We start from the raw sequence: 18,795 nt of genomic DNA, 5'->3' as shown, positions 1-18,795 counted from the left end.
AGCTCTGTCTAGTCACTAGACAATAAACTGTTTGTTCCCCCAAAAGATGCACTGAACTGCCAGTGAAGAGCACGAGGCATTGCTTTTAGTTTGCTGTTTGTTTTTCACAGAGATGGATGCCTGAGCAGAGCAGCTGCTGGAGGAATATTTCTCTTATGCTGTCAGGAGAGATCACATCTATGATCCTTCAAGCCCATTCACCTCACATGCAAAAAGCAACAGCTCGTAGCACCTTTGTCTTCTCTCCCAAGACCACAATGGCAGAGCCACCTTCTCTTCATTACTCCGGGGCAACTCTGACAAGGGAAGGCGTAGGTACAGTAACAGCCTAATTTATCCAAACAGCAAGTGGCTTGCACAGCCACAAAAAGCTGCTGCTTGCTGGAAAGTTTTCAGTTACTTTCCAGCACAGCAATTTTCTCCACATCAATTCATGCTTGAAACCACGAGTGGACCGTTTGTACAGTCATATCTAAATCAAGATACCCTCAGCCAGCCTGGCTGTTCAAAAAGGTTAGATAACAATAAGTTTACATAAAAGGTCTGATATTTAGCATCAATCTTGTGTTTGGCTGATTGTTCAATTTGTCAGATTCAGGGTTTTTCTAGGTATCACAGGAAGCACCTGCCTGCCAGGCTCCTGTAATCATGGCCCATTTCCTCTGAACCAGACAAACTCTTCCCTGAAGAAGGTCCATGAGTAATCACTGGGTATTGAGTTATGAGCAGGACGTGTACTTGGTACTGTAGCCTGTTCTAAAATACCTGTGGCCAGGGAACAGTACAAGCCTTTTGATCTGGGACAGCTACGGGAAGCAACAGTGGCATTGCTAAACCTGTCAGACTGGACAGAAGTTGTGCTTCCAACACATGCTCCTTTTATGTACCTGGTGTGTGCAGCTGCTCACCTGCCTGTAAATTACAGGTGTTGAAAGGGAACACGAGCAGGGAACAATCCCTGTGGCCCTGCGAGTGCCTGTGGTGTGGGGTGAGGCAGCACAGGAAAGCAAGGAGTGTCAGCACACTGACAAGGCAGTAGATTTCCATAATCCTCAGGCACCTTTCTGAACTAGATGATCCCTCTCCTGGCAAGTTCCAGGTCTTTCAGTATCACGTGTACACATCTTACTTGGCAGCCATGGAGATTAGTTGTGCTGTATTTTTCCATTTCTGATTAACAAACTGACAAAATGCTATTATAACCCAGGGTACTTGGGAACAGGGTTGTCTGCAAGCCAAGAAAGCAATTATTTGTTCCAAGCTGGCCGTCCTAGGTCTCTGTAATATTTTTATGCCTCTCATTGTTGTGACGGACAATACTAAGATTACTTTTCAAGACTCCTGCCCACTGAACTTACCCAGCTAGTACTAGCAGACCTTTCTGGGAGTACCCCTTGTCAGGGGAAAAAAGAGAAAGATGGTTACTCCCTTGATTTATCAGAACTCATAAATGACCTTTAACAAGAGTTTGGTATAAGCCTTACTGGTAATTTACCAGGAAAACAACAGAAGGCAATCTTTATTTTTAGAGTCCATGTTGTTTTGAGCTCTGAAGGCAGACACATAAGAAGACAAAACAGTGGATTAAGAACCCCCTATGAGCTCAGGTCCCAAGGAAAGCAGGAATAGCTCTTTTATAAGTCATGAGGCTGGGTGGGAAAGCCTGAAGAAAACACATGAAGAGTAAATACTTTAGAGAGCAGATGCTTCTGCTTTAGTGAATAGAGATCTTCTCCTTTATGGTGTCCTTGTACTTTCCTGGTTGTCCTTAACAGAAGTGCAGATGGGGAAGGGGTCTCAGTGTGGGTCTCCACTATTTGATGACGAACACATCCGAAAGGGAGAACCAGCTTTGTTCTTGCAGCAAGTAGCTGTCATTGGAGACTGAAAGATTGACCTCAGCATACCCCAGATCCTGAAAAAAGCTCTGAGATCATCTCAGATCTCCTGACTTTGCTGCATGTGAATTTATAATGCAGTAGAAGTCCCAGAAATATTTTTTTTTCCCAGCAGGAGATTCTGGTGAACCTTGCACTGTCTTGCTTTTCACTGACATGTTCAAAGGGAAAATAGTTTAAATCTTCTAGCACCATGTCAAAGATCCCTTCAGGACTCATGGATGAGGCAGCTGTAGTAACTAATTTTGTGATATCAGCTGTGTCTCCTCTTACACACATGCTGGGGAGCTGGGTGAGATTTAAGTGGAACTAGGCTGACATTCACTGACTTGCAACTGGAAAAACCTGGAAGTGAAAGCAATGGAGGAAGCCATGCTTCCAGAGATCAGATAAATATTCAAAGCTCTCACTGTCATCACTGGGTGACCTGTCACTGCAGTAGAGTATGAAGGAGCAAAAAGTCTTACTGATCAGGCAGATGAAGGAGCTGCCTTATTTCTCACATGCTGCTGCAGAGGAGCAATCTGACTAGACATAGGTACAAGCAATGAAAAAAGTTTTTACAGTAACACTGTACAGTCAAAAAACTCCAGGCAAGCCCTAAGGGCACTCATTAGAAAATAATACACCTTCCTTGGGAAGCTGAAGGTGATCCCCTAAGAGAAACTTTTCTACAACATGATGGAAAAGTTGAGCAATGGGAACAGAGTTCCTGTTTTTCAGCAGAAATGGAAGAACACTTTGAGGCAATCAGAACACAGTCAGAGCATCCTCTAGCACTGGTCTCAGCCCAGACTTGACTGGGAGAAATTACACAGCTGGAAAGAGCTGAAAAGCTGGCATTAGGCTCTAGATCCATTACCAAGGATTAACATAGTAATTCGCAACTTTCCAGCTCAAATCCTACCCCAGTGTGATCTCCACCAGTGCAGGCTTTGCATCCCTCAGAAATAATCTCAGCTGTAATTGAGAAGACCTGGTCTGCAAACAGCCCTCTCAGGAGGTTCTCTGCATGCAATCAGGCAAAGGATTTGTTTGCAGAGGAGGCCCAGGTGGTTTTAAACCTTTCCCTCCTAGGATGGGAACTTCCTGTGCAGTGCAAGGCAAGCCCCCAGTGCTGAGCAACCAATGCAAGCCAGAAGTGCCAGTCTGAAGTGACAATAAACAGGCAGTGATGCCTGCAAGCAGATACCCATCTTACCTAACTCATGCCTCACTCACAACACTCAGACAGGAGATACAAACCAGATAGGACTCTTCCTTTTGAAATCCAAACACGCATTTCACAGCACTCCATGAGCTCAGCAGGGAGGAGGCTCTGAACAACTCTAGTAGAACTGCACTGCAGCATTCAGTGACAGTACTTGAACATGGGAAGATGGACTGTGGATGGGTGATGGGTCAGCATCCACATATGGACCCCCAGTCATCAACATTCACTTTCTACTCCCCTTGGTGTGTAATGACCTTGCTGGCTGAAAAACTTGGGTGAGGCTCTGTAGCACAGAAGTCCTCGCTTTGCAGTGAGATGAAGGCAAATTATTTACTCAGAGAGAAAATCCTTGGCAATCCTATCAAAATGGAAAGCAGTTAAATTACTGCAAGAAAAATCAAACCACGTCATGTTACAGCTCAGAGAATACGGAAAGCTGGCACTGCAGGTTGAGGAAGAAGGCTTCCTTCACACACACTGGCACAGAATGGAGAAAGGATCCTGTGATGCACCAGGCCAGGAGCAAACACTGCTGAAAAATAAAGATTATTTCAGCTAAGTCAGTTCCTTGATCCAGCCCACTGCACAAATACGTTTGCTGGCAGCAGGAAAGGGTAGCCTGGAGGTGATGATGTGTCTCTAACAAGTGCCAGTTTCAAGAGATGGCTGGACTGGCTTGCAGTTAATCAATTCCAGCAGGCAGAGCCCACTTCAAGAGCCAGCCCCAAGGCCTATTGTGCATCCTGCTCTCCCCTGCTTCCAGAACTGTTTCAGGTCAGCACTTTCATTGAACTGTTGGGCTTGAACAGGCAGGGCTATAAATAAAGAGCCATTAATCAACAATTTAAATACCCTTTTTACTGAAATAAAGAGAACCCACAGAAATGACATCAAGATGGGAAAAATCCAAACAAACAAGTTAGTGAATACAAAGACGATCCAAGAGAGCACTCCAGGGAGCACACTTGAGGCTGAAGTGGCTCAGGAACAGCCGTGCTGAGGGAACAGGGTGTTGAGTCAGACTCTCCAATGCTCCTGCGCTGACTCACTCCCCTCCCAGCTGGCAGTGCACGCTGCAGTCCATTCAGTACCAACAGGAATCACTTGTTCAGAGTTCAAGTGCATCTGATTCATCATGAGCCATCAAGCTTCTGCAGTCCACTGCCATTCCCTGCTCCCATTCCCCCTGAGAAAGGGAAGCATCAAAGAGACACCCCTTTCCTACTCAAGTCCTCGTGGGTTTTCCCTTCTTCTCTCTGTTCCCAGCTCTCAGGAACACAACTTAGCATTTAGGATCAGAGTAATGTGCAGATTCCCTGTCAGGGTCACAAGGTCCTACAGGCTACCTCATTGCAGAGGAAGCTACAAAAGCATTCCCATCTTCCCCTGCTGTTGCCTAGGGAGAAAGTTAGTGGTTTTCTTTTCCCTTCTCCAGACCCAGGCTGGGAATGTGCTGTGTAGCCTGGCTCTTGCAAATGATGCTTTTCCAGAGGATGATGCTAGGCTCTCCCAAAGCCTAGATCAGGAAAGAACGAGGTGTTTGCTAAACACCCTCCAGGAACACAACACTGAGTGTCTCTTTCTTGGGCACTTGCTCTTTACAGAGGCTTAGACAGAAGGATCCCACACATCACACTTCTGTAAAAGCCTTGCTTCTCCAGTTGTCCCTCCCACAGTACCTGCACCTGTGGCACAGCACTGCTCCATCTCCACCAGCTCTCAGAAACCACTAGCAAACAGCTGGCAGATCTGAAATCTGGTGAAAGGCACACAGGATCCTCTGTGTTAGGCACACAGGATCCTCTGTCAGGAAGCAGATCTGCTGCATGACCAAATGCAACTGGAGCATCTGAGACACGAGTCAGTGCAAAGCCTTAACCAGCACCTGCCCTGCTACATGGCCTCACATCCCAGTCCCACATGCCAGGAGTCCTCTAACCTAAGACACACCAAAGTGATGCTCAGGAAACCCTTCCCCATCTCCCCTGCTCCCACGAATTTCCTGTGTGAGCTTGAACTGCACAGCTGTGTCTGCACAGCCTTAAGGTGTTGGTTTACCCCCCATCTCTGGTTTTGGCAGTAAAACTGGCTTAAGCTCCTTCCTTCCTCCCACCTCCACATCCTTAAGTGAAGAAATGAGCAAACAGTGGCACAGGACAAGAACAAAGAAATACTTTGAAAGCCATGTGGCTCAGGAAGTTACACCTTCATTTTCTTCAGCTGTGAAAGACCTGATCTCCCTGTGTTAAGTGACATAAAATACAAAGGATGAGGACAAACATGAAAGATTATGAGATGCTCTGAAGATAATCTTGCCACCTCTTGGATTAGTAATGATAAACTCCATAGCTCTCCTATTTTATTTGGCAAAATTGCTCAAAAGTAAAAAAATATTTTTAAAAAAAGCCTGTGAAATGTGTTTGCAGTTTGACTTTGCACTTGGCAGTATTAGGAGTGCGTCACTGAACAGCTACAGCCAACGGGAGGAACTCAATTATTGTCCAAGGACAGCTGAAGGATGAACTCAAATGCTCGTATTTCAGAACAGGCTCCCAGCAAAGGAAGCAACAGAACAGCAGATGATCAGACAACAGGCAGAGGTACCAAATGGCCAAAATCAAAGAACAGCTTTTATTGTCCAAAATAACCAAGAAACCATTTTCTTCCAATAAACAAAACAATCCCCTAACTCAAACAGTGGTAAATCTTCACTAAGAAACTGAAACACTAACAAACCCCATTTAAACTTAACCATTCCTATTCATCCTCTGCAGTAATTCTCCTCCTAAAGAAGTTAGCTGTTCTCCTTAACCCTCCTGCACCCCTAGAAGCAGGAGAATGGCAAAACTCAAAGTCATTTAGGACAAGAGAACAAGCACATGGGGAGGCATGAGTCTGTCCACTTACACACATGAAAGAGGCTGTAGGTGTTTGCAAACATCTTACAATTACCTGAAAGTGGTAACTTCCCCATTTCTGAGACACAAACATTTTACTACATGAACTATAGTTTTGTGGTTTTTTGGTTTTTTTTTAATCCCAGGACAGAGGTACAGTTGTGGCCTGTACAGGTTATTACAACTCAGACACCACCCACAGTTTATCAGTTTACGCTTTTCTATTTGGAAAACTTCAAAGTTAAAAAAACCCATAAAAACTGGTTACACTGAGTTCTCAAGGCAAAACATCATTTAAAACTCAACTTTGCATTTATTCATGCCAGTAGAACAAATACCAGGCAGAGAAAACAGGTGTCTAAGAAAACCTTGTTCTCCCTGGAAAATGAAATGTTGGTCGAAATTAATTTAAAAAATTAAAAAAAAAAAACAAACGAGAGCAAGAGAGAGAGAGAGAGAGAGAGGGAGAGAGCAGTGCCAGAGTGCAAGACACCAGTTCCAATGGAGAAATTCTCAGGAATATTTTCACTAATTTCTCAATTACAGGGGATACAATAACAGAAACCATTAAAAAAGAGATCTGGATAATAAACAGTTATGCAAATCTATTCAACTTACATAGGTGAAAATTTAAGAAACGAAAAGGCAAAAAAAATCAGTCTTAAAAAAAAGTTGGAATTTACACACTGTGTTTCTTAGAAGCTCCCATGTGTCTGCACTGAGCTCTCTGCTGTGCACACATCTCTAAGAGTGTGTGAGCAGAGACAGCCACAGCACTTCCCTGCTGGAGCAGGGCAGCAACACTACAGAACTAATGGGATCTCAGCTCATGGGAGTTACTATTATTGCTGCTGTGCAGAGAACGGCACTGTGTGTTTGACAGAGGAACTCCACTGGAAACAGTCTCCTGTCCTAATCTAGACATGATTTTACAAAACATCTAACACCTGTACTACACCTTTTGTAAGAAAATAGAGAGCAGCTTTGAGCTGCAGTTCTTCTAAACTACTGTAGGAAGGCTTCTCTAGGTACTTCCTAAATTGGCAACCATCTGAGGTAATCGATGATGTTATTCCAATGAACACCTTCACTTCTCCCCAGCTGCACCAACTGTTGCCTCCTTGTTGAGTCCTCTGATTGACAAGTCGTAAACCACTTCCTCAATTTTCTTGACATCGTATTTCAGGCCATCGTAGCGTTTCCTCAGGGAGTCGTTCTTCAGGTTGAGGAGGCGGAAGCCAGAATCCAGGTCGTTGATAAAGGCTGAGATGCGGAGAGGGCGAGAATAGTCCCCAGCTGTGACACTGTTCACTGCCAGCCTGGCCTGGAGAGGAGACACCGCACAACGTCGGCACAGCACCCACCCACATCACATCACTGTCCCCATCAGTTACTGCACCAAATGAAGGCCTTGTGTTCCAGACAGTCACATTATTTATACTTAGATCTACCTTTTTGTTGGCCATAGCTCTGGATTTTCAATCAAATGACTAGTTTGAATCTTAAAAGTATCACTGAGGAACATGCAGAGAAGCATCTTGCTACAAGTTCAGATCAAGGTGTTGTGTATCATAACTTCCAGGAACAACTTGGGAAAGCTAAAAAACACATTGCTTTTGTTTTTAGGGTCAGTTTCAAACCAAATACCTGCATGAATATTTTCCTTACCAGCTCACTGGCCAGAGTTAATACACCAGAAAGATAGTCCTCAATGTCCAGGTGAAAGCCCCGTTCTCGATCAGCTTCAACTGAGACAAAAACAGAGCAGTGACCAGGTGGTGCTGAGCATGAGCAAACCCAGCCACCTTAAATTGCATTTGTTTACTAGAGCTAATGTGAAATTTCATCAAATTTATGAAATATTACAGAATAAAAGTCAGCCCTTTCCTGTATGTGATGTAATTATAGCCTCTCCTCAGTTCTTGATTCAGCATCTTGTACATCCTCAGCTGTACATCCAACAGGGTAACTGGATTTACATCAATATATAGGATGTATTTTCCTTACCTTTTTTCAAGTCTTTTGCTCTGTGGGGATACAATTCTTTTATGGCAAAGAATTTAATATGTTTTACACACTTTTTAAATACCAAAAGCAAGAAGTTAGAGAAATAAGCTCTAATCTTTGCATTATTCTTTTGATACATTCACACACTTTGAATGAATGATCTTCATTGATGAAGATCTTATTAATGAATAATTTTGTTCACATTAGGTTTGCCAATTTCCATCATCTGAGAATGTGTTGTTTATATAATGAAATCAAATATCAGATAAACTCTGGAACTGGTTTCTTGGGTAGAAATTAAGTTCTGCTGTTTCCTTGTACCTCTGAAAGCTACATCTAAGGTCACAAGCTTTTTCTCTTCAATTATGACAGTAACTTACTCCCAAGTATTTCTGCAACAGCCTCTCGGGTCACTAATGTTTCTGACTCCAAGTAGACTACGAATGCTGCCAGGAACACCAGCCGCTGCAGCACAAACCTCCAGTGCTCATGAAACCTGCAGAAGAAACACCAGGCCAAGGTATAAATAAGTAATTTTTATTACTGGAGCGTTAGGCAACAAGTACTCATGATGTGTACACTGTGTTTTCTGCCTTTCCACAGTGCATTTTGCAGTATTTTTGGTTGATCAAAATGCCACCAGCTGAAAAACATCTCCTTGGTACTCCAGAACTCCACACCCAGGTTATCACACCGGATGCTGACATTTGCTTGCCCCTCTCACACACCTCCTCAGCTCCCAGAGTTTTCCAGGCTGTGTTGCCCACAGACAGCCAAGGCTTTCCCTCCCACCTTCCCTCAGCAGATCTGAGCTGACAAGATTCTTGTTCTTTGAAATGTTCTTGCCAGGCACTGTCCCCTTCTGGCAGCAACAGAACACAAAGGTGACAACTTCATTTAGTGTCTGCAGAACCAAATGGCTGTTTCATGACAGATTTAGAGCTCTGCTTCCAGAAACGCCCCAAACCAAACAACTTAACTGAAATTAATGGAGCAGCAAATGCCCTGCTCCCAGATACAAGGGCAGCTCCAGCAGAACACCAACTTCTTGAACTTCCTTTTTGCTTTTTTAAAAAAGTTTCTAGAAAAATAATTCAATACTGAGTATGTTTAGTGAAAAGTTAGTGTTTGAGCAAAAGCACTTTTTATCTGTGCTGATCAAAACCTCCAACTTGTCTACCACAATTTACTTTTCAAAGAAAAAAAAGAAGCATTCAGCCCATAAACCTTTACATCATTATTCCAAAGTAATGATGCCAAATGCCCAGGCAATTAATTCCCACATATATCTGTGTCTGGCTGTGTGTGATCCTGCACACCTGTAATACTGATCAGCAGGAAACTTGGTCTTCAGAGACTCCATCTGTGTCCTCACTGTACCAAAGTGCTCACGAGCTTTCTGACACTTCTTTGGGACTGAAAAAGAAACAGCACAGCACTCACTGAATTAATATATTCAGGAAACGGGTATTTGACAGGCAACAGAGGTTTGCAAACAGAGTTTTCCAGTGTAGACAGCGCTATTTACGCTTCTTTCTTGTCCCAGATAGGCTACTGACACCTGGAAGCAATTTAGGAAGTATTCTGGTCACACCATGAGCCATAGAGGTAAAGGAGAAAGACTCCTGAATTCCAGCTGCCTGATCTGCTCTGGGCCTTCATTTCGAACTTGAGCCAAGATGTCCCAGCAACAACCAGATCCCAGGCAATGGAACAGCACTGCACACAGCAGCTGGCCCCAAAGGAAGCACACACACACTCTAAGCAGTGCTGCTAAACAACTCACACAGTCAAAGGAAAAGCAGCTTTTCTTTCTCCATATTAAAATCTTATCCTATTTTTTCTAATCCATCAGAGTCTGGTTACATGAGGTGTAACATCCCTTCATGAAACTGCATTTCCTGCTTTTTAAAGATGTATTTGAAGAGCCTGGGTTTCAGCCTGTCCAGTGTGTGCTACAGCTCTGCAGAGGCTCGATCTCTTGTTCCTGCAGCAGCCACTGCCACCTCCCGTTTGCCGGGAGAGCTACAGCCCCGCTGCACCTGCAGTGCCAGCGACTGACCCAAGGGCTCAGACCACAGCTCCACTGCAGCCCTCTCACAAATCCTGGGCACAGCCCAGAGAAGGGCAAAGATCAGCCTGACACGCCCTCCTGCATCTTCCTGTACAGAGCCCAGGATTATTCACAGAACCTAAATCTAAAAGCTGTGATGATTTTTACCAAGCAAGAGCTACTAGGAGTCACTTAAGTGTGATTATAAAACTTCTTTCAGTTAATAAAATGTAATTTCTGTTTTTTAAAAAAAAGGGAGGGAGAATGACATGTAAAAATAAAAGCTCGAGGAAGCAGAATGTGGGAGTGCACCATGAGGCAGCCAGGATGAAAGACCTGTGTGAAGCTCACTGAGAGTTACAGGGTTGCCTCAGTCCTGTGAGCCATCACATGGCTGGGGGGACAGAGTGAGGAACACATCTGCATTTGGCTTCTGCCCAAGGAACCTGTGACAGAAATAAACAATCCTTACTGTAAAGGCTCAGACAGCAACGCCCAGTGACACGCACAGAACCCTCAAATTCAAACTATCCTTGCACATCCTCAGGTATCACCTCTGATGTGCTGCTGTTTGGAGAGCAAAGACACTGAGGTGGCTCTCAGGCTCCAGATGCCACCCTGTCACAGCCCAGCTGGTGTGGAAAACAGCAGGATGCAGCACACACTGCCCTGCACAGCTTTCTGAGCAGGTCTCCAACTCCATTTGGGACAGGGAGCCAAGGAAGCTTGTGCAAGGTGACATTTGAAAAGGCACTGGCTGATATGGGAAACTCCTCCATCGAACTTCCAACTGTCCCGTGGCTCTACTAACAGAGCTCATCCCACCCCTTACCTTTCTCTCTGGTAGGATACATTGCTCAGCCCAAAGCAAACTCTCTCCCTGTTCCCACTGCCTCTCTGATGTCTCCTTGAGTTTTCATCACTCCCTCAACTGAGGATGCAGGAATAAACAAAGGATCAACCAGGAGGCTGTAGGAAGAAGTAAATCATCTCCCACTTATGCTGGCACAAGGGATGGGGAACAACTGGCAAAACAGCTTCTGCTGGAGCTGCAATTCAGGGCAACACAGCTACAGGTGTTACTCTGTCACCTGTGAACTTCTGGTAATTTACAGTATTTTTACCTTTTTATTATTAGTTTATGTAGTTTATTCTCATTTGATATTTTTCTACATCAATATAGTTTATTAATAGTGTCACTGGTTTTCCTTCCATCTTGGAATAAATAATTATAAGGCCAAAGAAATCCTAACATCACATAATACAGCCAGAACTCTGTTGCAATGAGAAAAATCCTCTTTCATAGTTACAGAAGTAATTGTTTATCCCTTTTTAATCTAAGGAATAATCATTCTAGCTTATTGGTAAAAATGTTGTACAGATTCAAACAATGAGTTGCTGTAGTAAGTGAAACAGACATTTAAGGTACTACACTGCAGAACTACAACTTATCAATAAAACTGTAATCTGAATATGTGACAACTGACAGGTGCTATTTATCCCCCAACAATGCTTCTGTTAATTTGCACTATATTATTCTACTTTAATCTTTTGTTAATCTAAGCACTTCTTAACTATGCTTGTAGTTGATGACAAATTCAAAGGTCTGTTATCATGGTTTAGCTCCTGACTTATTAAGCATGAACTCATTATTTTTGATATTGCAAGAATTATAAACTGAGGCTTTGGGTTTTTGTTTTTCTATTTTGGGGTTTTTTTAGTTGGTTTTGGTTTGGCCTTTTTTTTTTTTCTTTAACAGTTCCAAATCTCTTCTCAGACTCTGCAAGTTCCAGGACCAGCTCTGTCCAGGTAAATCAAGTGAAAATACACTGAGTTGGACATGGGCCTCTACTAGTAAATGCCTGAAAAGAACTCTGAAGTTGTTACCTACACAATGACCATGGATTTTCCCAGGCTAGAAAACTGAGTGTCTCTTGTGTAAAGAACCACTCAGCAGCTCTGATTTCCAGCACTGCCAGGTTTCCCAAGCAGATGGAACTTGCACTTGCCTGCACAAGTCAAACCTCAGGTGCTGGTCACTGCTAAACACAGACCCTCTCTGGGCCAGAGGGACCCCAGGCCTCCAGCTCCAGCATGCTGAGGAACCTCACCAGGATAAACAACCAGTCAGCTCTGCAAGTGAATAAAACAGCACCTTGTTCTATTCCCCTTCAGAGGATGGCCTGCACAAATTTCTCTCAAGAGTCTCCAGCAACAAGAATGGTTGCTTCTTCTCACAAGATATCAACTGACTGGGAGAAAACCAGCTTTTAAGTGACATACTTGAGTTCATTCCAGCAGTTTCATCAATAAGCTGATAAATAACAGAGCATAAGGAGCACATTGGACACCTGGGCCTGCAGAGCTGCTCTCATGGCCTGGAGGAAACAGGCTGGGCCAGAAACATTCTGTACAAAATCTCAGAAGCCTGGAATCTGCAGAACAATTCCTGCTGTTCCTCAAACATACATCAACAGCAGCTCCTGCTTTGTCAGCCTTTGCAAATTCCATTTGTATTTTGTTTGATTTTATACACACACACAGAATCTGTTTCATACCAACCAGATTAAAGTGTGTTTCCCCCCTACCCAATTCACCCTGAACACCCCCTGAGCGCTCATTTTTGGAGTGTGGGGTGAACAGATGGGATAGGGTCACTGACACAAAGGCCCAACAAGTGATGATAAAACAATCTCTGTTTATGCCACTTACAGGGAGGCCTAAGAGCCACCTCAGCAGCCCAGGGCGTGAATACCTGGAAAAGAACACACTGCTCTGCACCGAGACAGAAAAGCACCACGCTGGGGAGGGCACAAAGGCACAGAACGGTGCTCCCTAAGGCTGAATGGCAGCTTTACTACTTGTCTGGCTTGAGATCTCCCAGCTGCGCCCTGCTTTTCCCAGCAGCCTCCGGGGAGCCCACGCTGGACGCCCCGGGAGAGACTGGAAAAGGGGCCCAGAGGAGGAAAGCTGCGCTCTCCGGGGGCGCTCTCGCTGCCCGGGTGGGGAGACTCACTGTGCTGGAAGCCGGGCCCCTGGTGCACGCCCTGCAGCAGCGTCAGCATCTCCCGCGCCGTCTGCTCCAGCGCCTGCACCACCTTCCGGATCTCCTGCGGGCACAGCGCGCCGTCAGCCGAGGCACCGCGCCGCCCCGTGCCCTCCCGAGCCCGTCCCGCCCGCCCGGGGGCACCTCTCGGATGTCCTGGTCCTGGCCGAGCGCTCCCTGCAGCGCCGCGAACATCTCGCTCACCGACATGGTGCCGCCGCCCGCCCAGGGACCTTCCGTGCCGCCGGCGCGCCGCGCCGGGCTGCCCGCGCACCGCCTGAGCAGCTAGGAGCGGGCGGAGGGGCGGCTCGGGAGGGTGCCCGGAGAGGGCTGCTCGCCCCGAGGGGAGGCTGGTCGCTCGCAGGGCGGCAGTTTGTCCCCCCGGCGGTGTTCCCCGGTGCGGGAGGCCGAGCCCGGCGGCCGCGCGAGGCCCAGCGCCCCGTTGCTGCGACACGGCGTCTCGGCGGCGCGGCGCCGCGCGCAGGCAGTGACGCAGTTCCGGCGGCGCGCGGAGGCAGCATGGCGGCGCAGGAGGCGGCCATGGCGGCGGAGGTGCAGCTGCCCGCGGTGCCCGCGGTGCCCGCCTCGGCGGTGAAGGCCGCGCCGCTCCTGGCGCTGGAGCCGCGGCTGCAGCGCCAGTTCCAGCAGAAGGTGCAGCGCGCCCGCAGCAAGCGGGCGGCCCAGGTGAGCGGGGCGGCGCGGCGCGGCGGGGGCGGCGCTGCGGGTCGCGGCCCGGGCTGACGCGCCGCTGTGTGTCCGCAGGAGGAGCTGACGCCGGGCGTGGTGTTCGTGGGACACCTCCCGCGGGGCCTCCACGAGCCGCAGCTCCGCGAGTACTTCGGGCAGTTCGGGACGGTGACGCGGCTGCGGCTGTCCAGGAGCAAGAAGGTGAGCAGCGGCCCTGGCTGCGGCGGGACCCGGCGGGCCCTGGGCGGTACCGGAGTGTGGCGGAGCGCTCGCAGCTGGCCGGGCCGGGCCGGCAGTCTCCGTGAGCCCTGGGCTCACCCCTTGCCCCGCATGAGCCCTGGGAACCCGCACGGGACGCGGCGGAGCAGTGCCCGGGCGGAGCGGCAGGGCCGCGGGCTGGCTGCTGCCTACGGGCGGCTGGGCCACGATCTTGTCCTTTCCTCCGTAAGTAAATTCACTCCAGTGGGAAGTGTTGCCCGAGTGCACTAGTTCCAGGTACAACGTGAAGTGCCGCGATTCTGTTTCAACTGTTGTTTTGTGTTCAATAAATCTAATTTTTTCTCACTTCTGGGTCTGCTATCATGTTGTAAGACCACTGTGTACACGTGGAACAGCAGAACAGCACCAGTGCAGGGCAGCTTTGTGTTTTTAACTAGTAAATACGGGTGAGCAGTTTGTTTCATGTGCAAATATGTGTTCTACAGATAATTTCATACCAGTTCAGGATTAAATCTGCTGCTTTTCACAATTACAGGGAACTTTGTGAAATTACTTATGGTTGGTTGAGAATGGGGTATAACTCTGGAAGAATAAAATAATTTTAATAGAGCTCTTTAGGTACCAAAGCATCATTTCAGGTTTCTCTCTTGTCTCTCACAGACTGGAGCCAGCAAAGGCTATGCATTTTTGGAGTTTGAGTCTGATGATGTGGCCAAGATTGTTGCAGACACAATGAATAACTACCTGTTTTCTGAGAGATTGCTGAAGTGTAAGTATAAGATGAATTTTATGTGCTCTAACATGCAAAGGAAACTTGTAGTTATTTCAGTTATCTTTTTGGAGTGTGTGTGTAACTTTATGGAGTTTTTTATGAAGTTTTGTCTCAAAAGTGTTTTCTGTGGGGCTGAGCTTGTAGTCATGTGTGAAGAACATGCTCAGCAGCCTTTTGGTCACTGCTACTGTTTTTTTCTCTGGGCTGATGTTGTTCTTAGTGTGATCATGTAACATGAAATCTTGGGGAACGGTTTGGTTTGCTGTAGAGACAGTTCCTTTCATGTGGAAACTCCTTGCCATTTGTAACTGCTGCAGCTGTTGTCTGTAAGGTTTGACATGAGGGAATTTTTTTATTAAAAGGTTGGTGAAATCACTGATTTTCTCAGACATGATGATGGTAAATTTTTTTTTGTAAAGGATTATGCGCTATGCATTGTTGTAAAACAGTAAATGGACACTGTTCAATGAGTGCCTTTGGTGGGAGGGGGAGCACTGCTGTAAGCCCATGTCCTGTGTGTGGTACAGGTCAGTTCATGCCTCCAGAAAAGGTCCATGAGAACCTGTTCAAGGGCTGTGAGAAGATGTTCCGCAAGCCCTCGCAGCCGGCTGTGCGGCGCTACAACAGGGTGCGGTCCCTCGTGGAGAAAGCCAAGATGACCAAGCGCCTGCTGCGCAAGGAGAGGCTGCTGAGGAAGAAGCTGGCTGAGAAGGGGCTCCAGTATGACTTCCCAGGATTTGTAAGTGTGGCATCGTTTCAGTGGGTGTGTTAAGCAAGAGGTGTTTGTAGGGTTGTGCTGAATTATGTGGACGTGATGTGTTTTGTGTGGAGCTGGCAAAAGGGCTGGAGCCCAGGGAGGCTCAGTTGTGTTAGGATCTGTAGAGAAGCTCCAGGAATTCAGCGTGGTGCTGTTGCTGGGCTGCACTCCATGTGCCTGTGGAGAAGTAAATAAGTAACAGCAAAGGGGAGATGTTCCTTTTCTTCTGTTGGTACAAGCAGTTGGATATTCTGTGGTTTAATACTGGAATGTAGATCACCAAAGAGCAGAGGGGCTTTGCCTGAGCCCCGTGGGAGGCTTCGACAGGGTGGGGGTTTGAAGGCAGGTCCCAGGACCAGAACTTCCATCCACAGCCCCCCTGCATGTTCCTCCTCTGCAGAGTGCTTGGTCAAGTACTGGAGTTGTAAGCAGTTAATGCTGTTTAATGTGGGGTGTTTTTAAAATGCAGAGTAACACCTTTTTTTGTGTTGGTTTGGGTGTTTTTGCTGAAATCAAATCACCTGTGTCAGTCAGTTTATTACTTTAAACCTATTTGTTGTGGCAAAGACTTTGTAGTTATGAAACAAAGAAAGGTGTGAACTATTAAGTGACTGTTTGCACCTTCACACAAGTGTGTAATGATCCACCTGATCTGTCTTGCTTCCTAGGCTGCACAGGCACTTTGCAAAAAGAGAAAAAAAGTTAAAACATCCAAGAAACCAAAACTGAACATCTCTTTGAGCAGCCAGGTAAGATGGACCAGTCCTGGTGGTGTTCAGCACCACACTCCACCATTCACACTGGGGCAGATGTCTTCAGCTAGCACCTTCATATTGATTTCAACACACAAACTTTGACATTGTTTGCTTGAGAGATGTTTGTACTAGAAGTAGCTCCTTTGAGATGTATTAGCACTCTTGAGTGAGGGTGGGTGATTGAGTCCTTGTGGTTCTTTCTCCCTCGGAGTGTCTGCTGTCAGCCTCTGCTGTTCAGCACTCCCTTGAGGCTGGGGAATGCAGGGTGCTGGGGACAGGCATCTGTACACCACCTACACCTGTTCTTTAAACTGGGACAACATGATCTCCTTGATGGAATCCTTCTGTTGGAGCATGCTACAGTGCCAGCCTGTTTTGATAAAAAGGAAGTTAAATTGTTAATACAGTCTAGTGCTGTCTGTCCCCATTTCCATACTGTACTGTTCTTCCTACCCCATGTTCTCCAGGCATTACATGTAATATCTAATCTGTAACGTTTCATATGTAATTTACATATTTAATATGTAACATCTAGTATCTGGAGATTTTTGGTAAAAAATTCCAGGTAAAAGTAGCAGTGGGATGAAAGGGCAGTTCAGGTCATCAGGACTGAGGTTTGAGATACTGACAGTAAAGGTCTGTAAGGCATTAACGTTTCTGTTCTGTTTCATCACTGTTGTGAGTTTGGCAGGGAGGTTGGTTGGTTGGGGCTTTTTATTGCTACTGGATTTACTTGTGATAACTGGGGCATGGCTGGTTGTCAGGAAGGCAGGGTAACTAATACATTCTGTCAACTGAGTTCTGAGGACTTCCTGAGGTAACGAAGCTGGGATGTTTCAGCTCTGCTGTGAACTTGAATGTGGCATTTCTGTATGCCAGTTTCAAATGCACTCCTCCCCCTGTTGCCCTGATTCTCTTCCAGTTGACTTTCTTGATGCCTTGAGTCAGGAAATACAAAGTTTAGAAAGCAAATGTGCATAATAATGTTAGAAAATGTGAATTAATTTCCATTTGCCTTTCACATGCACTTCTTTGAAGGTGACACTTTTGTCCAAAAACATAATGTCTACAAAAGTAGCTAGTTAGAAAAAGAAAACAATTTTCTGAAGCAGATATGGGCTGAGGTGTCTTGTGGTACCCCAGGGACAGTGAGATCTTTCTCTGGCAGATGGCTTTGCAGTGAACCCTGTTTTTCTGATCTCTTCAGGATCCTACTCCAGTCTGTACTCCAGCAGTGCTCGAGCGCCGGAAAGCTGCTCAGGTGGATGATGAAACAGAGGACGATGAAGTAACTGTCAGACTTCCTTCTGCCAGTGTTAAGAATACTGTGCAGAAACCAAAGAAGCAGCCAAGGCAAAGACCAAACCTGAAGAAACAGAAATAGACTCGAAATTTTACTGGCTGTAGCCTATTTTTTCTCAACTTAAAAACTGTTGAGGTGGAGCTTCAACTGGTTCTGCTGCCCTGGCTTGGTTCATCCTGTCTAGACTGTTTCAGTTTTTCCTGGGCAAGGACTCTGTTCAAAAATCTTTTCCCTCTGATTTAGCCATCAAGGGACCTACAGTGTTCTTTGCCTTTGAAGATTTTCTTGACTTAGTGCTCACAAGTGCCCATGCTGTGACACAGCTACAGTTAATTTTGTAACTCGTCTAGTGCTCAGTGTTTGCAAAGAAAGTGTGAGGTTGTCCATTCAGAGCTTGCTGATGCAAGCAACTGTATCTTAAATTTATAATTAATGACAGCTTATTAAAAGGTTTACAATTTTTCAACTTTCTTGGCTCTTGGTAATGGTTTTTCTGTTTAACTGGATGTCTTTGTTTTGTGTGAGTTCTCACATATTTTCACTGAGGCTTTTGAGAAGATGCAGCAATAGTCATAGCAGTCTGGGTTCTACTGGGAGTTCTGTTGTCCTTTGTCACTGCATTTTAGTTTCACTGCCTGCATGAAACAAGGATATTTTCTGCTCCAAGAGGTGATAAGCAACTGAAATACTGTAATAAGCAGGAGTGCAAAGGCAGGTGTTTGTCAGCAGTAGTATGAGTTCAGAGAATTGAGTGTAGCTTTTTGTTGTGCATTAAGATTTATTCTTGTTCCAGCATTGTTGCAGATGGCAGATATCCAGTCTTGTTTGAAAAGGCAGTTTGACTGTGCAGTTAGAATTTGAATTTCATTGCAAATCTGAGATCTGTAGAAATCCCAGTTTGGGTTCTGTGCACGTACTTTGCCTTCATCTTTTATTGTCTGAGATTAAACACATTAATGCTGTTGGCTGCTGGTCAGGCTTGGCAGAATTTCAGAGGAAAGCCCAGGTGATAATAACCAGCTAGGTAGGTGTCTGGCACTAATTCCTTGCCTATTTTAAGACTTCAAGTCCTGGCAGAGGAAAAGGAATCTAAAATAAATGGTTGTCCTTGCTGATTCTGATCTCTCTGGCCTGATCACTGGAATGATCATGGGATCATAATGACCTTGTCTTGGTGACTCAAGTTAG

General features: G+C 46.0%; 3 protein-coding genes across 9 annotated transcripts in view; 2 read left to right on the top strand and 1 right to left on the bottom strand.

Moving 5' to 3' along the window:
* Positions 1-4,432, top strand: part of LOC146434833 (uncharacterized) — a 50,623-nt gene extending 46,191 nt beyond the window's left edge. For 4 of the 6 annotated variants that reach the window (XR_014853520.1, XR_014853516.1, XR_014853515.1 and 1 more), the window contains one exon: positions 111-4,432. The gene's annotated coding sequence lies outside the window, so the exon portion shown is untranslated. The remainder of the gene's footprint in view (positions 1-110) is intronic. The other 2 variants (XR_014853517.1, XR_014853518.1) reach the window with 1 other exon arrangement.
* Positions 4,433-5,723: 1,291 nt separating this feature from the next.
* On the bottom strand, positions 5,724-13,498 carry TSN (translin). 2 transcript variants are annotated; one of them, XM_085066942.1, is made up of 6 exons: positions 13,259-13,498; positions 13,085-13,178; positions 9,335-9,431; positions 8,396-8,511; positions 7,677-7,756; positions 5,724-7,332 (listed from the first exon to the last, which is right to left on the bottom strand). In XM_085066942.1, the coding sequence occupies exons 1-6, from the start codon at positions 13,322-13,324 to the stop codon at positions 7,096-7,098; spliced, it is 690 nt and encodes a 229-aa protein (XP_084923068.1). In that variant the 5' UTR covers positions 13,325-13,498; the 3' UTR covers positions 5,724-7,095. The 2 variants fall into 2 exon arrangements, with proteins under 2 accessions (XP_084923068.1, XP_084923069.1); XM_085066943.1 differs by having other exon boundaries at positions 13,319-13,339.
* A 118-nt stretch (positions 13,499-13,616) lies between these two features.
* NIFK (nucleolar protein interacting with the FHA domain of MKI67) lies at positions 13,617-18,073 on the top strand. Its single transcript, XM_085066940.1, has 6 exons — positions 13,617-13,798; positions 13,877-14,002; positions 14,681-14,789; positions 15,320-15,531; positions 16,218-16,298; positions 17,512-18,073. Exons 1-6 carry the CDS (start codon positions 13,634-13,636, stop codon positions 17,686-17,688), a joined length of 870 nt encoding a protein of 289 aa, XP_084923066.1. The 5' UTR covers positions 13,617-13,633; the 3' UTR covers positions 17,689-18,073.
* The last annotated feature ends 722 nt before the right edge of the window (positions 18,074-18,795 follow it).

This window comes from Lichenostomus cassidix, chromosome 7 (genome assembly GCF_008360975.1).
Source record: "Lichenostomus cassidix isolate B80296 chromosome 7, HeHo_3.0, whole genome shotgun sequence".
Taxonomy (NCBI): Eukaryota; Metazoa; Chordata; class Aves; order Passeriformes; family Meliphagidae; genus Lichenostomus; species Lichenostomus cassidix.
The sequence above is the reverse complement of the archived record's forward strand: the minus strand, read 5'-3'. Positions and strand labels throughout refer to the sequence as shown.

Coding starts and splice junctions, on each gene's coding strand:
- TSN (XM_085066942.1), bottom strand. CDS start 13,324: ATGTCGGTGAGCGAGATGTTCGCGGCGCTGCAGGGAGCGCTCGGCCAG. Junction 13,179..13,258: donor AGGACCAGGACATCCGAGAG/GTGCCCCCGGGC, acceptor CTGTGCCCGCAG/GAGATCCGGAAGGTGGTGCA. Junction 9,432..13,084: donor GGGGCCCGGCTTCCAGCACA/GTGAGTCTCCCC, acceptor TTTCTTTTTCAG/TCCCAAAGAAGTGTCAGAAA.
- NIFK (XM_085066940.1), top strand. CDS start 13,634: ATGGCGGCGCAGGAGGCGGCCATGGCGGCGGAGGTGCAGCTGCCCGCG. Junction 14,790..15,319: donor TTCTGAGAGATTGCTGAAGT/GTAAGTATAAGA, acceptor TGTGTGGTACAG/GTCAGTTCATGCCTCCAGAA. Junction 16,299..17,511: donor ACATCTCTTTGAGCAGCCAG/GTAAGATGGACC, acceptor TGATCTCTTCAG/GATCCTACTCCAGTCTGTAC.